Source organism: Hypanus sabinus, chromosome 23 (assembly GCF_030144855.1).
Source record: "Hypanus sabinus isolate sHypSab1 chromosome 23, sHypSab1.hap1, whole genome shotgun sequence".
Taxonomy (NCBI): Eukaryota; Metazoa; Chordata; class Chondrichthyes; order Myliobatiformes; family Dasyatidae; genus Hypanus; species Hypanus sabinus.
Window position 1 is genome coordinate 50,383,736 of NC_082728.1, and position 19,049 is coordinate 50,402,784.

The 19,049-nt window shown below is 37.7% G+C and overlaps 1 protein-coding gene across 1 annotated transcript in view; it reads left to right on the forward strand.

The window, feature by feature from the left end:
• The window catches only part of fdxr (ferredoxin reductase), a 62,747-nt gene that overhangs the window by 16,342 nt on the left and 27,356 nt on the right, over positions 1 to 19,049 (forward strand). The window contains exons 6-9 of the mRNA XM_059948870.1: positions 245 to 358; positions 5,310 to 5,411; positions 12,277 to 12,384; positions 18,162 to 18,246. Of these exons, the coding sequence (XP_059804853.1) occupies positions 245 to 358; positions 5,310 to 5,411; positions 12,277 to 12,384; positions 18,162 to 18,246 (409 nt within the window). The remainder of the gene's footprint in view (positions 1 to 244; positions 359 to 5,309; positions 5,412 to 12,276; positions 12,385 to 18,161; positions 18,247 to 19,049) is intronic.

Sequence of the window (19,049 nt, forward strand, 5' to 3'; positions counted from 1 at the left end):
AATTGTGAAATGTTTGCTAGTTGCTTCATGCTTGAAGTAAATGTTTTTACTATTCTGATCCTTTACAATAAATACCATTGAAAGTACTCAATCTTTTCTCCCCTACACATCATGACCCTGTTTTGGTTTTGTTTCTCCAGAAGACTTTGTTTATTTTTCACGTTAAGTGTAATGAAATGTTTTTACAATCTATTATATAAAATCAGCTTAACTCTATTCTTGTCTTCCAACTTTATAATCTAAGAGCTACGGAGCTGGAACTAATCGGATACTTGGAATTCCTGGGGAGAATCTACCAGGTGTATATTCTGCAAGAGCATTTGTGGGCTGGTATAATGGCTTACCTGAGAACAGAAATGTGAGTTACCTGGCATTCTCTTCCGTATTTGCTTCACAGTGCATGCCTAACGATTTTTGAATGTCTTGAATTTTTTTTCTTTAATATTAAAAATGGGTGAGTGTACTTGTGTTTAAATGCTCTATTAGCAAAAGTATTGCTTTATCAATTACCGTTACTGATGAAATACTTCATGTGGTTAATCTTAAAAGATAAGATTGCTCAATGGACTTGATAGATGTTTCCTATAGTTAAATTCCATTTGGCTCCTGAAAGTTTACTGCTAGCCAATCAAGCCAATTGCTAGCCAATTTAACTACTTATCAGAAAAGCAGTTCAGCCTGTTTTCATTTGCTTTCTGTTGATGATGTCCTTTTTTCATACGTCTTGCTGTCTTCTCAATGTGTGCTCTGATGGAGATAGTTGGTAAATCTGATGTCGTTTGCTTTTGTTAAGAGGTCAGAATCAATTGTGTGCTTATAATTATCATTCAGTAAATTTACATCAGTTCGTTTTTGGTATTGTACTAAAAATAAATCATGATTTAATTTTGAATTTTTGAGACTTTTTATGAAATAAAAACCCTGTCCCAGCAGGAATAACCTGGGAATATATGTTAGAGATTCATAACAAAACTCATAGTTTACCCGGAAGTTTACCAGGGTCACCCTGCCCTCCTAAATGCTCCTGAAACATTTGCTCCTGCTAAGCACCTCCAATACCATCTCTGAAATCCTACAACTGACTGGAAGGCTAAGTGAACCAACTTCAGTATACTCTCCCAGGAAAACATGGTGGCCCTTGTCTCAGTTAGATGAATTGGACAGGCCATATCATATGTATGATGAAAACTGGTGGTCTCTTCTAAGCTTTCATTGGAAGCAATTACTAGACAGATAGAGAAAAAGATACAATATTGTGCTCAAACCATCCTCGCTGACTTCTGGGAACTCCTAGGCTGTGACTGTTGAAAATAGAGAAGGGGAACTTGAAATTGCATTGAGAACCTTGGCTGTGTATCAGAACGACACAAAGTTCTGAGTAAGCAGTGGAAGGAGTGTACCACCTTGCAAAATACCGTTACCACATGACAGTGAGAATAGGAATAGAATGAGGTGGAGGATAAATGCGTGGCTGAGGGAATGGATTCATATTTCTGGACCATTGGGACCTCTTTTGGGGCAGGTGTGACCTGTACAAAAAGGACAGGTTGCACTTGAATCACAGGGGGACCAATATCCTGGCGGGCTGGTTTGATAGAGTTGTTGGGGAGGGTTTAAACTAATTTGGCAGGGGGTGGGAATCAGAATGTGAGTGCAGGGTAGAAGGACAAGGACATGATGCTAAGAGTTCTGAGTTGATGAAGAATGACAGGCAGGGGACGAAACATAATTGTAGCCAGTTAAAGGGTTGAAATGTGTCTATTTCAATGCTAGGAGTATTAGGAGCTAGGAGGATGAACTTGAAGCATGGATTAGTATGTGGAACTACGATGTTGTGGCCGTTACTGAAACTTGGTTGGAGGAAGGGCAGGATTGGATGATGCAGGTCCCGGGGTTCAGGTGTTTTAAAAGGAATAGGATGGAAGGTAGGAAAAGGGGGTGGGGGGAGTGGCATTGCTGGTCAGGGATGGTATCATGGCTATAGAAAGGGAGGACGCTGCAGAGGGAATGTCCACTGAGTTGGTCTGGGTGGAAGTCAGAAATAGGAAGGGATCAATCACTGTGCTGGGAGTAGTCTATAGGCCCCCAAATAGTCCTCGGAACACCGAGGAGCAGATAAGTAGACAGATTTTAGAATGGTGCAGGAAATACAGGGTAGTAGTTATGGGTGATTTCAACTTCCCTCATATTGACTGGTACCTCCTGAGTGCAAGGGGGATAGATGGGGCTGAATTTGTCAGGTGTGTTCAAGAAGGATTCTTGACACAGTATGTGGACTGGCTGACGAGAGGAGAGGCTATACTGGATCTAGTTCTGGGTAATGAACCTGGTCAGGTGACAGACCTCTTGGTGGGGGAGCATTTTGGTGAGAGTGACCACAACTCCCTTAGTTTCAGCATAGCTATGGAAAGGGATAAAATCAGACGAAATGGTAAAGTGCTTAACTGGGGAAGGGCTAACTTTGAAGGGATGAAGCAGGAACTTGCGAGAGTAAATTGGAAACAGATGTTCAAAGGGGAAAGCACAGAAGTAATGTGGGAGAAGTTTAGGGACCACTTGAGCTGGGTTCGTGAGGCAACTCGTCAAGAGGAAAAAAGAAGCATATGTCAGATATAAGAAGCAGGAAGTGGGAGGGGCTCATGAGAAATATAGGGTAGCCAGGAAGGAGCTAAAGAAAGGACTTGGGGGAGCTTGAAGGGGGCATGAGAAGACCTTGGCATGTAGGATTAAGGAGAACCCCAAGGCATTCTATACGTATGTGAAGAACAGGAGGATGATGAGAACGAAGGTGGGACTGCTAAAAGGCAACATGTGCCTGGAGGCGGAGGGGGTTGGGGAGGTCCTAAATGAATACTTTGCTTCAGTATTCACAAGCGAAAAGCATCTTGATCAGGATGAGGTTGAAATAGAGCAGGCCTTGTGTGCTGGACAACGTTGAGATTAAGGAAGAAGAAGTGCTGGATCTTCTTAAAAACATTAAGATTGATAAATCCCCAGGGCCGGATAGGATACACCCCAGTTTGTTGTGGTAATTTAGAGAAGATACCGCTGGAGCATTAGCTATGATCTTTGAATCCTCTTTGGCTACTGGGGAAGTGCCGGAGTACTGGAGAATGGCAAATGTAATTCCCTTGTTTAAAAAAGGTAATAGGGAGAAACCTGGGAATTATAGACTGGTGAGTCTTACGTCGGTGGTGTACAAACTACTGGAAAGGATTCTTAAGGGTAGGATCTACAAGCATTTGGAGAAGTACATTCTACTCATGGATAGGCAACATGGCTTTGTGAAAGGAAGATCATGCCTCATGAGCCTGATTGAGTTTTTTGAAGAAGTAACAAAAGAAATTGATGAGGGTAGGGCAGTGGATGTGGTCTGCATGGACTTTAGCAAGGCATTTGACAAGGTCCCTAATGAGAGACTCATCCGGAAAGTCATGAGGCATGGGATAAGTGGAACCTTGGCTGTTTGGATAAAAAATTGGCTTAAAGGAAGAAAGCAGAGGGTAGTTGTGGAAGGAAAGTATTCTGCCTGGAGATCAGTAACTAGTGGGGTGCCATAGGGATCTGGCCTGGGACCCCTGCTTTTTGTGATTTTTTTTATATAGATGACCTGGGTGTAGAGGTGGAAGGACGGGTGAGTAACTTTGTGGATGACACGAAGATTGGAGGAGTTGTGGATGGAACTGTAGGTTGTCAAAGGTTACAAGAGGATATAGACAGGCTGCAGAGCTGGGCAGAAAAATGGCAGATGGTGTTAAATCTGGACAAGTGTGAGGTGATGCATTTTTGAAGGACAAACCAGAAGACTGAGTATAGGATTAATGGTCAGTTACTTAAGAGTGTGGATGAACAAAGGGACCTTGGGGTTCAAATCCATACATCCCTCAAGGTCGCTGCACAGGTTGACAGGGTAGTTAAGAAGGCGTATGGGATGCTAGGCTTCATTAACGGGGGATTGAATTCAAGAGTAGAGGGGTCATGTTGCAACTCTACAAATCTTTGGTGAGACTGCACTGAGAGTATTGTGTTCAATTCTGGTCACCTCATTATAGGAAGGATGTGGAAGCTATGAAGAGGGTGCAGAGGAGATTTACCAGGATGTTGACTGGTTTGGAGAACAAGTCATATGAAGCAAGGTTAGCAGAGCTGAGACTTTTCTATTTGGAGTGTAGAATAATGAGAGGGGACTTGATAGAGGTCTACAAGATTATGAGACGCATAGATAGGGTGGACAGTCAGTACCTGTTCCCCAGGGCACGAATAGCAAACACCAGAGGGCATATGTACAAAATTAAGGGAGGGAAGTTTAGGGGGGACATCGGGGTAAGACTTTCTGCACAGAGGTTACAGAGGTTTGTGAGTGCCTGGAATGACTTGCCAGGGATGGTGGTGGAGGCTAAAACATTAGGGGTATTTAAGAGCCTCTTGGATAGGCACATGGATGAAAGAAAAATAGAGGGTTATGGGGTAGTGTGGGTTTAGTACTTTTTTTAAAGGATTATATAGGTCAGCACGACATGGAGGGCTGAAGAGCCTGTACTGTGATATAATGTTCTACGGTTCTGTGGTACCTGTACCTGCCCCATCTGTGAAAGAATCTTTAATTCCCACATTAACCTCATGAGTCCTCTCAGAATCCACAAAATAGGAAGAGGGCCAAATTTATCCAAGGTTACCAGGTGACCATATAACAAAAAGAATCAACTGTCATGAGTTGCAAACGAGCAGGGCACTGTTAACTACATACGGGCAAATGTAATGTCCAGGGTTTACAATTATTGCATTCACCCTGTCTTAAAACCCACCTCTCAATTCAACCCAATTCTTCAATCCATCATTAAGCAAAATATTCTGTGCAAATGCTGATTAAGGAAGTGTTGTTGTTACTGGTAGCAGAACAAATAATAGTTAACTTCCCACAGTTATGGAGTCCATCCTCCCTGACCCAATCCCAATGCACCATTTGGCTTGTGCTCATTTGCCGTAAAGTTAGATGTAAATGAAGGTGAATGGTTGTCATCTCTGATTTGAGGGAAGAAATCTTTCAATGTTTTGTTGATTGTATTAGTGCATTTAACCAACTATCTATCAGTTGCTTCCCATACGAGAGGTCACCTGCTGGCTGCTTGAATTCAGAAATCTTTGGCATATTGGGTGGACTTGTATAAAATTTAAACACATGTTTTGATATGGTTTTTTTACCCATATGCGTGATATTTGAAGTAGATTTTGAGTGAATATTGTTTAATACTGTTGATAATCCTTTTCAACTACATGGGGTTTAAGTGTCCTGCTGCTTTCATTTGCAGCTGAACCCTGACTTGAGCAGTGAGACGGCAGTCATTGTTGGACATGGAAACGTGGCACTTGACATAGCCAGGATTCTCCTTTCTCCCATTGACCTACTTAAGGTTTGTCTTGAATTTTATCCTGCTTGAGGCAACATTAGGTTCATAATGACTTTCCCCACTAAATTGTGTCTGAGCATTGATCTAAATGGTAATATTTAATCTTCATTCCTCAGAATGCACCCTCAAAGATCAGTTTTATCATGATGCTGTAGATATCATGACAAAACTAACGTCAGAGTACAGCTGACAGAGCAGCTGGGAGATCCAGGTTGTAATAATGAAATTTGTGTAGTTCATTTGCATTAAATATGTATGTGAGTACTAATAATTCTGAACATGTAAGTAATGGTAAGTTGTCTATTTTCTACAGACCAATGGAAAAATGCTTTCAGTTTCTTTGTGTAGTTTTCCAGTGGGAGAGGGAGATTTATTATAGTTAATAACCTGAGTCTCTTAAAGCTATTCTCCTCCATCTAACACCAGTGGAGAAAAACTTTCTAACAAGGGTTGTTTGAGCAAATTGGAATTATTTACAACTTCACTGCCATGCTGAACATGAGAGTAGAGTTGAAGAAGTTTTGGATGTGACTTCATGCTTGTACACTTAGCAATCCTGAATTGACAGTCATGCAAAGAATTGCTGGCAATTACATAATGAACTGCAGTAATTTTCTGATAAAGTATGGTTAATAGATCACTTGGAAGAAGTTTACACATTCACTGATGCTTTCTTTCTTTCTTTTTCAATCTTTTTATTAAGTTTCATATATATATATATATATAAGAAAAAACATAACATAATAATGAATAGGTTATAAAATCAATAGACTTGAAATTACATTAGTAATAGGATAATAATATCCTATTAAACATCAACAAACAAGAAGTACATTAATCAATCAAGTCTATATAAATATATATAAAAAAAACAAAAATAATCATCAAAAGAAAAGAAAAAAAATTGAAAATATATAAAAGAAAATATATATTAAAAAAAATACTAAACTAAACTAACATGGGCAATAATAACAGTTTATAAGTATGTGATAGTGTCAAGAAAAAACTCCGGAACTCCATACCTGAACAAGAATAAGCAGAGAGAGGGTCTGAAAAAGGCCAAATTAATTCATATGAAAATGTCGAATGAACGGTCCCCAGGTTTCTTCAAATTTAATTGATGAGTCAAAAATAGTGCTTCTAATTTTTTCCAAACTCAGATAAGAAATAGTTTGAGAAAAGACGTGGTAGGAGGATTTACTTCTTTCCAGTTTTGTAATATAGACCTTCTGGCAATTAATGTTACAAAAGCAATCATTTGTCTGATTGGAGGGGAAAACTGATTACCATCCTCATTTGGTATACCAAAAATTGCAGTAATAAAATGAGGTTGTAAATCGATATTCCAGATTGAGGAAATGGCACCAAATATGTCCTTCCAATAGTTATGTAAAGTGGGACATGACCAAAACATGTGGGTCAATGAAGCCACTTCTAAGTGACATCTGTCACATTGAGGGTTAATATGAGAATAGAATTGAGCAAGCTTATCTTTAGACATATAAGCTCTATGTACAATTTTAAATTGTATTAAAGCATGTTTAGCACATATAGAAGAGGAATTAACCATTTGCAAAATTTTTTCCCATTTATCTGTTGATATATTGTATCGAAGTTCTTTTTCCCATTCTTGTTTAATTCTATCTGATATTTCTGGTTGTATCTTCATAGTCATGTTATAAATAAAAGCTACTAATCCCTTCTGACAAGGATTAAAGGTGAAAATCAAATCTGAAAAATCCAATGGAGTTGTATTGGGAAAAGATGGAAGAACTTTATGTAAGAAATTTCTAATTTGTAAGTATCTAAAAAAATTAGATTTAGGTAATTTAAATTTGTTAGAAAGTTGGTCAAAAGACATCAAAGTACCTTCAAAAAAAAGATCACGAAAACATTTTATACCTTTCCTTTTCCATATGCTAAAAGCTTGATCTGTCAATGAAGGTTTGAAAAAAAAATTAAGTAAGATAGGGCTATCAAGAACAAAGTTTTTCAGAGTAAAAAACTTACAAAATTGAAACCAAATTCGTAGTGTATGTTTAATAACAGGATTAGATATCTGTTTATTGAATTTAACTAAATCAGCAGGAAGAAAAGAGCCAAGAACGGAGAATATAGAATATCCCTTTACCTCACTACATTCTAAATTTACCCACTGTGGACACAATGGTGAGTCCAAATCTAGTTTCCAATACGTTAGGTTACGAATATTATTCGCCCAATAGTAAAATCTAAAGTTAGGTAAAGCTAAACCACCATCTTTTTTAGATTTTTGTAATTGCCTTTTGCTTAACCTGGGGTTTTTATTTTGCCACACAAATGAGGAAATTTTTGAATCAATGTTGTCAAAAAAAGATTTAGGAATAAAAATTGGTAAGGCTTGAAATAAATATAAAAATTTCGGTAAAATCATCATTTTAATAGCATTAATCCGACCAACTAATGATAACAATAAGGGAGACCATCTTGTAGTAAATTGTTGAATTTGATGAAGCATAGGTAAAAAATTCAGTCTAAATAAATCTTTATATTTCTTGGTGATTTTTATACCTAAATAGATAAAGTTATCAGTAACAACTTTAAATGGTATCCTGTCATTCAATAAGGTTTTCGCGTTTAAGGGGAATAATTCACTCTTATCTAAGTTTAATTTATAACCAGAAAAATTACCAAATTGAGCCAACAAGGATAAAATAGCAGGAATAGACCTATTAGGATCAGAAATATGTAACAGCAAGTCATCAGCATAAAGTGATAATTTGTATAACTTCTCATTACGGGTGATACCAAAAATATTAGGAGATTCACGAATAGCAATGGCTAAAGGTTCTAATGCAATATTAAATAATAAAGGACTTAAAGGACAACCTTGTCTCATACCACAAGATAATTGAAAAAAAGAGGATCTATAATTATTTGTAAGAACAAAAGCAACAGGTTTATAATATATTAATTTAATCCATGATATAAAATTAGGACTAAAATTAAAGTTTCTCAATGCATTAAATAAGTATGTCCATTCAACTCTATCAAAAGCTTTTTCAGCATCTAATGAAATAACACATTCTGGGGTTGTGGGTGATGAAGTATAAATTATATTAATCAATTTTCTAATATTAAAAAAGGAATACCGATTCCTAATAAAACCAGTTTGATCTTCTGAAATAATCTGTGATAGTACCTTTTCTAATCTAATGGCTAAAATTTTTGTAAAAATCTTAGAGTCTACATTTAATAATGATATAGGGCGATAAGATGCACATAAAGTAGGATCTTTATCTTTTTTAAGAATTAGAGAGATAGTAGCTTCATAAAAAGATTGAGGTAATCTCTTCTTAACAAACGCATCATTAAAGATTTCACATAGCCAAGGAGAAAGCAACGAAGAAAAAGTTTTAAAAAATTCTACAATAAAACCATCAGGACCAGGAGCTTTCCCTGAATTCATTGATGAGATAGCCTCTCTTATTTCGGCCATAGAGATAGGAGCATCAAGCAAGCTACGATCTTCATCTATCAGTTTAGGAATATTCAAATTATTAAAAAAATTATCCATCATGAACAGGTCACCATCAAATTCTGATTGATATAAAGATTTATAAAAATCTTGAAAAGTGTTATTGATTTCTTTATGATCAGTAGTTAAATTACCGTCTTGTTTACGAATTTTAATAATTTGTCGCTTAGTCGAAATAGCTTTTAATTGATTAGCTAACAATTTACCAGTTCGATCACTATGAATATAAAATTGAGCCCTGGTCTTAATTAATTGATTCTCAATTGAAGAAGATAATAATAAGCTATGTTCCATTTGAAGCTCAACTCTCTTCTTATAAAGTTCTTTGGTAGGAGTAACGGAATAAATCTTATCAATTTCTTTAATTTTATCCACCAATAAAGCTATATCTAAATATCTTTGTTTTCTTTTACCAACGGAATATGAGATAATTTGTCCACGGATAAAAGCCTTGAAAGAGTCCCAAAGTATTCCTCTGTCAATCTCTTCGGTATGGTTTGTTGAAAAAAACAAGTCAATTTGTTGTTTTATGAAGGTAATAAATTCTGAATCTTGAAGCAAAGTAGCGTTACGTCTCCAAGATCTAGTATTAATGGAAGAGTCCGAGATCTTGATAGATAACTTCAAAGGTGCATGATCCGAAATAGCAATAGAATCATATTTATAATCAATAACATCTGTTAATAAACGATGATCAATAAGGAAATAATCAATTCTAGAATAACTATGATATACATGTGAAAAAAAAAGAAAATTCTTTATCTTTAGGGTTCAGAAACCGCCATATTTCAGTAATTCCCGAATCGACCATAAAAGAATTAATAAGTAAAGCTGATCTATTCGGAAGAGTTCGAATAGGTTTAGATCTATCCATCGAAGGATTCAAACAACAATTAAAATCTCCACCCATTATCAACATATATTCATTCAAATTAGGAAGGGAAGTAAATAAACGTTTAAAAAATTCAGGGCAGTCAAAATTTGGAGCATAAATATTAACTAGAACGACTTTTCGATTAAAAAGTGAACCAGTTATCAACAAAAATCTGCCCTGTGGATCAGAAATAATTTCATGATGTGTAAACGAAATTGAGGGGTCTATAAAAATAGACACACCCCTAATTTTAGCGGTACAATTCGAGTGAAATTGTTGACCCTTCCAGAACCTAAAAAAACGTCGATTATCCTCCCTCCTAATATGGGTCTCCTGTGCAAAAATAATATTAGCGTTCAATCTATGGAATACTTTAAATATTTTTTTACGTTTAATCGGATGATTTAAACCATTAGTATTCCAAGAGATAAAGTTAATAGATTTATCCATCATACCAATATTAATTGTGTGTATCATAAAAGGTTAAAAAGACACATAACCCATAATTCAGGAAGAAGGAAAATTGATTCAGGAGCAACCGGAGATCATGACACCTCAACAATATTAATAATTTAAAGTCGGCCCATAAACTAAAAGCAAAAAAATAAAAAGCAAAAGCGTGAAAAAAGATCCCTACCCCCTCCCCCCACCCTTCGAAAGAAAGCCAAGCGGCAGGCGCATAAACTAATACTAATATTACCCCCATTTCAAGATGGCAGCTCCATAAAAAGATTTTAAAAAAAAACTATATAACACCCAGATTAAGATATAGGGTTGCAAAAAGAAAATATATATCAGTCAGATTAAAAAAACTAATATAGTAAAACAAACAATCATTAATAAAAAAAGTATGAACATTAAAATTTGAAAGTGTAATATACCTTTAAAAAAATTCCATATTCAAATACAAGAAAGATGACGTTTCAAAAGCAAAGACTTATGGGAAGAAGAAACGACATTTTGAAAAAGCCATATTACAAAATATGAATATAAGTTCAGCAATCTGTTAAAAAAATTTAGTAAAAAAGAGTTATCAAAATAGAATTAAAAAAAGATTTAATAGACACTACAGTATATATAGAAAAAGACTAAAAAAATTCAAAACATTCGTCCCATTTCTAAGTACAGGCAAACAAACGCTTACAAAAAGCAAAGTCTTATGGGAAGAAGAAACGACATTTTGAAAAAAAAGTAATTAATTATTACAAAATACAAACGTGTATAAAAAAGGATATTATAAAAATTAAAACAGCATCTATAAACAATGATAATAGTAGTAAAAAAAAACCAGACCCGTAGATCAGGATAAGAAGTTGTAACCCAGCTTCATAGGTTAAAACTTAAAATGAGATGGCATCCTCTCTCCGAAAAATCTTCAATGTAACACATAGTTCAAGTTGCACTAGAAGATCGATATTCTTCAACAAATTTCTTCGCTTCTTCCGGAGTGTTGAAAAATCGTTGATTGTTGTTGTTCAGCACAATTCTAAGCTTCGCTGGATACATTAAAGCTTGTTTAAGTCCAATCAAATGAATCTCTGTCATCACTGGTTTAAAAGCGATTCTGGCTCTCATTACCTCGTATGAATAATCCTCAACAATTCGAAATGTGTTGTCTTTGTGAGAAATCATACCTTTTTTACGGGCTAATCGAATTAGAAGCTCTTTCTCACGAGGATAATGAAGGCAAACAACCACCGCTCGTGGTTTACCTGACACAGCCGAAAATCTCGCAACTCTGTGAGCGCAATCGATAACAGGTTTAGCTTGCAAACCTTCATCACCAAAAATTTCCCACAGTAATTTAGAGAAAAATTCAGTTAAATCACCGGACTCAACTTTTTCGGGAAATCCGATGATACGCAAATTCTGTCTGCGAGATCGGTTTTCGAGATCAGTAATTTTAAACTTATACTGATCCATAGTTTTAGCAGTCGACTCTATCTTCTTCTCCAATGCTTCAATTGTACGTGCTTTTTCACAAATTGATTGTTCAAGAGTCGTAATCTTATCTTCATGCCGCTGAATATCTGATGCCTGCGATTGAAACTTAGTTTCAAGCGATCTAACAACTTCTTCAAGATCAGATATTTTCGTGGTAGGCCTGTTTTCCAAACTTGACAGTTTACTTACCAATTTACCTTCTAACCTGCCTTCCAAACTCGCAAGTTTAGTATCCAGAAGGGTAGCAATTACGTCGATAGATAAAGGATCCTTAGACGATTTCTTGCTTGTAGCCATTTTAAGTATGACAAAATTAGATCAAATATTATTTTAGGAAAAAAAAGTTAATCAGAAGTAGCAACTCATATGATTAAGTTTGAAAAGATTTGATTAAAGGGTGATTATAGTTGAAAAAATGAAGAGCGCCTAAAAGGCAGATGCTTACGTTGCCATCTTGAAACTCCACCCCCCTGATGCTTTCATAAATGAATTACTTGTGGAATGATCTTGTGGTAACTTGGATATATTTGCAGAAAACAGATATCACTGCAAGTTCCCTGGAGGCAATAAAAAATAGTAAGGTGAAGCGTGTGATAATTGTTGGGAGAAGAGGACCTCTCCAGGTTGCATTTACCATAAAGGTATGATGATATATAGTTAAAATCGTGCTTTGGCTTTCACTTTGCCCTGTGTTGTTAAACAGCATCTGATGCATGTTTTTTTGCGTTGCTTCAGTTCACTGTGTTTGAAGCATCAGAGTATTGCAGATGAATAGGTTCTTACTTTTATTGTGTATTATTTGGTATTGAACAATGCTGGTGATAATATCCAATAATGTGCATTAATAAATCAATATGCAACATGGTAGAACATATTTGGCTTTGATGTTGCAAACTCTGCCATGTAACTTGGGTTTGAAAACATGGTAAACAGGTGGGTGAGTAATGCCAGATGAGATTGGCAGGTGTTTGTATGTGTTCTGTGGTCTGAGTTTCAAAGGTGGCAGAAGTGCTCTATATTGACAAACTATTCGTGTGAAACCTTGATTGTGCTTGATCTCATATACTAGCTAAAATCTGTGCCTACATTCACCTAGTCTTGAGGCAAAGGACTGATCTTGATAACTCTCTGTATCCTGGAATAATGTGGAAAGACCTCTGTTGGACTAGACCTCATGAAGGAACCTCATCCCATTAACCTGCATCTGGACCATAAGCCTCCATCCCCCTCCCATCCATTTATTTGGGTAAACCTCTCTTAAATATTGCAATCAGACCAATCTTTACCATTTCTACAGGTAGCTCATTCCACCACCATTTCAGTGAAGATGTTCCTCCTTGTGTTCCTCTTAAAAATTTTTTACCTTTCACCCTCAATCCATGACACTCAGTTTTAATCTCATGGTGAGCATCAGGTTGATGTTTGTGCATCTTTAATATTGTCTACATCGATTAACAGAATAATTATAAAAAATGCAGATGAGATAAGCTTCTGCAATGATGACCTCAGAACTATCACTAAAGAAGATGACTCATTCAAGGAGCAATTGGCTTGAAGAAAAATTGAAAATAGACTAAATATGTGTGGATGACCAACAATGTAACATGCAGCTAAGTCAATTGATAACAATGAAAAAGACAAGAAGTGTCTTCAAGCATATTCAAGAAGAAGATATTTCAGTAGTATTCATAACCAACAGAGGTTGATTTGATAGAGATAAACAGCGCAGTAACCTACATAACTAGCTGGTGAAGCAGCTAGTGCAGACAGCAGGCAGCCCAGGATCTTCTTGCAACACTGAAGGCCATAATCAAAAAGGACAATTATCCTCTAAACTTGTGTTAAGTATGGATGAAATGGGCCTATTTTGGAAAAGAATGCCTTCTTGTACTTTCATCTCCCAAGAAGAGAGACTTGTATCTGGGTTCAAGGGTGCAAAGGACCGTTAATCCTCTCACTAGGAGGCATTGCTAAAGGTGAGTTTAAATTAAAGCCTACGATTGTGTGTCACTGTGAAGCACCTCGAGCAATGAAAGGAATTTTAAAGTCAAGTCTACCAGTGATTTGGAAATCAAACAAGAAAGTCTGGGTTATGATTGATTATTTTCAAAATTGGTTTGTTTTTGTGCAGCAGTGATGCAGTATTGTGAGTAGCATGATCTTGATAATGCCCCAGGCTATCCTGAGAATTTTGACACGCTTTGGACCTGCATTCCTGTAGAAGTGGTTTACCTTCCACCCAACACCACTTCATTTCTCCGATTAATGGATCGAGGAGTAATATCGAATTTTAAAGCCTACGACCTTCGTCACAAATTCAGGCAACTTGTAGAGGAAACAAAAGGTCAAGACAAGCAATTCTTCAGGAAATTTTGGAAAAACTACATCATGAAAGCTGCAGACAATATCAGAGCGGCCTGGGATGAAGTAACTTAAAAATGCTCGAATGGAGAGTGGAAGAAGCTATGGCCAGAAGCCTGCAATGCCAACCTAGGATTTCAGGTGGAACCAGTCATCCAAATCGTCAATGAACTGGGCAGTGAAGCGGGACTAGAGGATGGTAATGATGGCGATGCAGTAACACTTTAGCATTCTCATGGTGAGAGCCTTAATTACGAAGAGCTTCAGGAATTAGCAAAGCAACACATCCTGGGTTAATCTGAGGGTAGGGATGGGGAAGAGAAAACAGCATCAAGAAACCTCACCACAAAATTCCTCAGCACTAGCATCACCACAATCACGCAAATCATGGACCAGTTCATCGATAATGACCCTCACCAGGAGCAAAGCAATAAGGCAAAGAGAGGTGTTCTTGACTGATTTCCTGCTACCAAGAACAGCTTCATGAGAGGAAACTGAAGAAAAGGCAGTCAAATCTCAACACCTACTTGAAGAAGAAGCCAAATTTAGAGGAGGACCCACTGTCTGATCCCTTCTCTAAGTTGTAGCCACCACCCACTTCCCTCTGCTGCTGCTGTGATGTGTTACTGCTCCACTGATGTACAGGTTAGTTCTATTTGCACGTTTGTTACTCCATGAATTACTGTGTGTACGTAAAATAATATATATCTCAGGTTTGATTTACTTTTCATCAGACATGAACGTCCATTTACGTAATGTTATAACGGCCCCACATAACGCTGATTTACATATCGCTCCACCTCTGAGGAATGCATTCTCAGTGTTCACAGGGTCTGAGTGTAATATCATGGGCTCTAACTTGTTAAACAGTGTTACGTACCCCGTAACTGGGTGTCTAACCAGCAGAGAAAGAAGAATCTGTTGGAGTCTGGTGGTACCAAATTAAAGGTGTTTATTAATAAAAATAAGCAAAACCATATCAATAATGCAAATATACATATAAAACAAGTTAGCAGTAATAAACCTAGAAGTGTAGGAATAATAATAATCAATAATAAACGAGCTCTATCGATGTCTAGGGGTAAATAAATTGACATAGAAAAGTATAAAGTTCAGTTCATGAGTGCTGATGTAATTATAGTTGTATTGTAATCGCTAGAGAGACAGAGAGAGAGCAAGATGTAACAGCTACAGTCAGGCAAACCTTCCTTTGCTTTCTTAATCCGTCGTATCGGTGTGGTCATTCAGCTATGACCACTCCGTCCTTCTGCTAGACCTTTCTTCTGTGGTGGACTCGTCACTCTGGCATGAGTGGACACACACACAAGTCCCCACCGGCCCTGCTTTAACACTGATAGCCTTAATGACCGACCTCCTGGTTTGGTCTTCGAAGCCCCCACCTTTCTTGTGGGTTCCAACACTCAATCAGTGTCTGCTGGCGTGTCTGGAGAGTGTCTCTCCAGACCTGTCTTTTATCCCTACTCACGGGGACTCAGCTATCCATCACTCCTGAATGACTGTGTCCATCAAATAAGGCCACTCCTTCAGTCCACTGAGGAATGTTTATGAGCAAAACAGTAAATAATTCAAAAAGGAGTCACAATACGGTTAATCAGCAATTTCCCCCTTTCTCTTATCTGTCGCCGATGTTCTTACTTGTTTTTCCATCTCTCTTTCTCATGGTCAACATAACAACAGTAATAGTTCGTGTTTTTTAGGAGGGGAATGATTAACTCTGTACCCCATTGTCCATCAGGTCTATTCATCACTTGTAACAGCAGCCTCGTGTGTGGCACCTTATCAAAGGCCTTTAGAAAATCCAAGTACACAACGTACTCCGATTCTCCTTTGTCTATCCTACTTGCTATTTCTTCAAAGAATTCCATCAGATTTGTCAGGCAAAATTTTCCCTTAAGGAAACCATGTTGACCGTGGCCTATTTTATCATGTACCTCCAATTACCCCAAAACCACATTCTTAACAATTGGCTCCAATATATTCCAACCACAGACTAACTGGCCTATAATTTCCTTTCTTCTGCCTCTCCCTTCTTGAAGAGGAAGAGTGGAGTGATATTTGAGATTTTCCATTCCTCCAGTACCATGCCAGAATCAATCGATTCTTTTAAGGACATTACTGATGCTCCACAATCTCTTCAACCATCTCTTTAGGACCCTGGGCTGTCCATCATCTGGTCCAGGTGACTTAATAGTTTCCTAAGAATCAATGGCATCTTCACACAGTTGTGCCCTGACACTGTTGAACTTACACCATGCTGCTAGTGTCTTCCACAGTGAAGACTGATGTAAAATACTTATTCAGTTCACCTGCCATTCCCTTGTCCCCCATTACTAACTCTCCAGCATCATCATCTAGCGGTCTGATAAATACTCTCCCCTCTCTTTTACACTTTATGTATCCGAGGAAACTTTTGGTATCTTTGATATTATTGGCTAGCTTACCTTTGTATTCATTTCTATTGGTTTTTAAAAGCATCCTGGTCCTTTAACTTCCCACTAATTTTGCTGTATTATGTGCTCTCTCTTTGGCTTTTATGTTGGCTTTGATTCTCTTGTCAGCCATGGTTGTGTCATCCTGCATTTAGAATATTTTTTCCTGTTTGGGATGTATATAACCTGCACCTTCCCGATTGCTCCCAGAAATTCCAGCCATTGCTGCTCTGTTGTCATCTCTGCCAGTGTTCTTTTCTAATCAATATTGGACCGTAAACCTGGTAGAAACCTGGAAGAAATCTTTCTCTTAAACAGGGCATCATTATCCCCTGAAAACCAAGTTTTCCTAAACCTGTTATCCTTTCCTATTATTCTTATAGGAATAAAAACAGATTAAAGCATGAAAATTATAACAAAACCTGTTATACTCTGCTCTCTGATCCACAGGCAAATAATTTCAAATGAAGTGTGATTTCTGAGTTTATATCAGGCCATGGCTATGACCATTTGTCTCATTGTCCCTTCTGATGAGATAGCCATGCACTTGGTCACATTGACTTCTCTGGGTCTAACAAATGTTTGTCTTCAAGTGTTTGTCTTAAACATTTTTGTTGTGATTGCAAGACCCTGTTGGCCACTAGTAATACAAGAAACTGCAAAACTGGTTTATTGGTGATACTGGTAGTGGGGAAGCTGTGTAGCCTTTGTTGTTGCGCAGACTTTTGCCACAGCATCACCTGTTACAGCCACCAGGGGAGGAGGCTATGTGGGAGAGAACGGAGGCACAGTGGGCATGCTGGAATAAGTGCTGGGTTTGGGGCTGGCCTCTGCAGGCAGGCTCTTCCCTCAGTGCTGCTCTCTGATGTTCGTTCTATGGAAGACAAGCTGGATTGCCTACAGCTGTGGCTGACCCAGAGCGAGATGAGGAACTGCTGCATTCTTGTTTTTGCAGAAATGTGGCTGCAGGACAACATCACACACACTATCAATCTTTAGGCCACTGTGCTAATATTATTTTATGACTGCATGTGCTGTCGTAACTACGGACAATTAAATTTAAATTTGAATGGAATGAGTTTTCTTACCGTGGTAGTTGATTCAATAGCTCTAACAAAGTGATTTTTTTTTTGTTGTTGGTTGGATTGGAAGCTTAATTGGATATGACAGACCAAGCTAATTTAATCAGTCTTACTGTTGATGTAGATCTAGCTGTAATGGATTAGGATTCTTATTGTTTATTGCTAGGCATTGTTCAGTAATAGTCAGGAATGAAAGCTCTCGTATATCGGATTAATATGACTCTGCCTTCTATTAAGGGCACTCTGGCAAAACAGTAAGATGGGAAGGGGAGGCATTTTACTCTACAAAATTAGTAATATTGAATACAAGATTACTTAATTCAAAATGAAGATTGCTGAAAATCAGGCAACATTAAAGCGTATATAAAAATTAGAATAGCCTACTGAAAGGGCACATTTTGTGGAAGATATTTATATAATGTATTTCTAAAGTTGTGTAAAAGAAAAATTACATATTGTTATTAATATCATTTTAATATTGAGTGTATACTTTTAAAAATTTCCTTATTTTTTTCCCCCAAATAGGAACTCCGTGAGATGATAAAGTTGCCAGGTACTCGTTCGTTGCTTGATCCTAATGATTTTGAGGGGCTTAAACATGTTGTTAAAGGTGAGACCAAGTAGCATGTTTAGCTGCTTTATTGCAAAACTGTATTTTTAATATGAAAGCCTCTTGTTAAATCAATTTGGAGTTTACCCTCAAATAGCTGCTCCCCACAGGTAAGAGTGCTGCTATTGTTGTCTGGTGTACTGACCTCTACCATGCTGAGGCCAGACAGCTGCTCTCAGACACCTCTTACTTACCCCTTGCACAGGACCCTACTAAAGCAATTGTCTCCATGCAATCATCAACCTCAACGACTGATCTCCCATCCACTGTCACCAAACTCATAGTTCTTGTACTCACTCTGCCTGTTTCTGCCTGCTTGTGCCTCACAAAATCATGTCCCACTACCTCGACTCCATATTGTCTCCCTTGGGTTGGTCACTTCCTACCTACAGTACATCCATGGCACTTCACATGCTCTTGATCTCTTCAACAATTTTCAGTTCCCTGGTCAGAATTGCCATGTTTTCACCATGAACGTCCAGTCCCGATACGCTTCCGTCCCCAATCGGGAAGGCCTTAAAGCTCTCCGCTTCTTTCATAATAATTGATCTACTCAGTTCCCCTCCATCACCACCTCCTCCATCTGGTGGAGCTGGTTCAACAGCTCCTCCCACTTGTCTAAACTAAAGGTGTAGCTATGGGCACTAGCATGGGCTCCAGTTGTGTCTGCCTTTTTGTAGGCTTCATGGTACAGTCCATGTTCCAAGCCTGCACTGAGAATGTCCACCTCCACCCCCCCACAAATCTTTCCATGCTACAATGATGACTGCTTTAGTACTTCTTCCAGTCTAGATGTTCAGTTC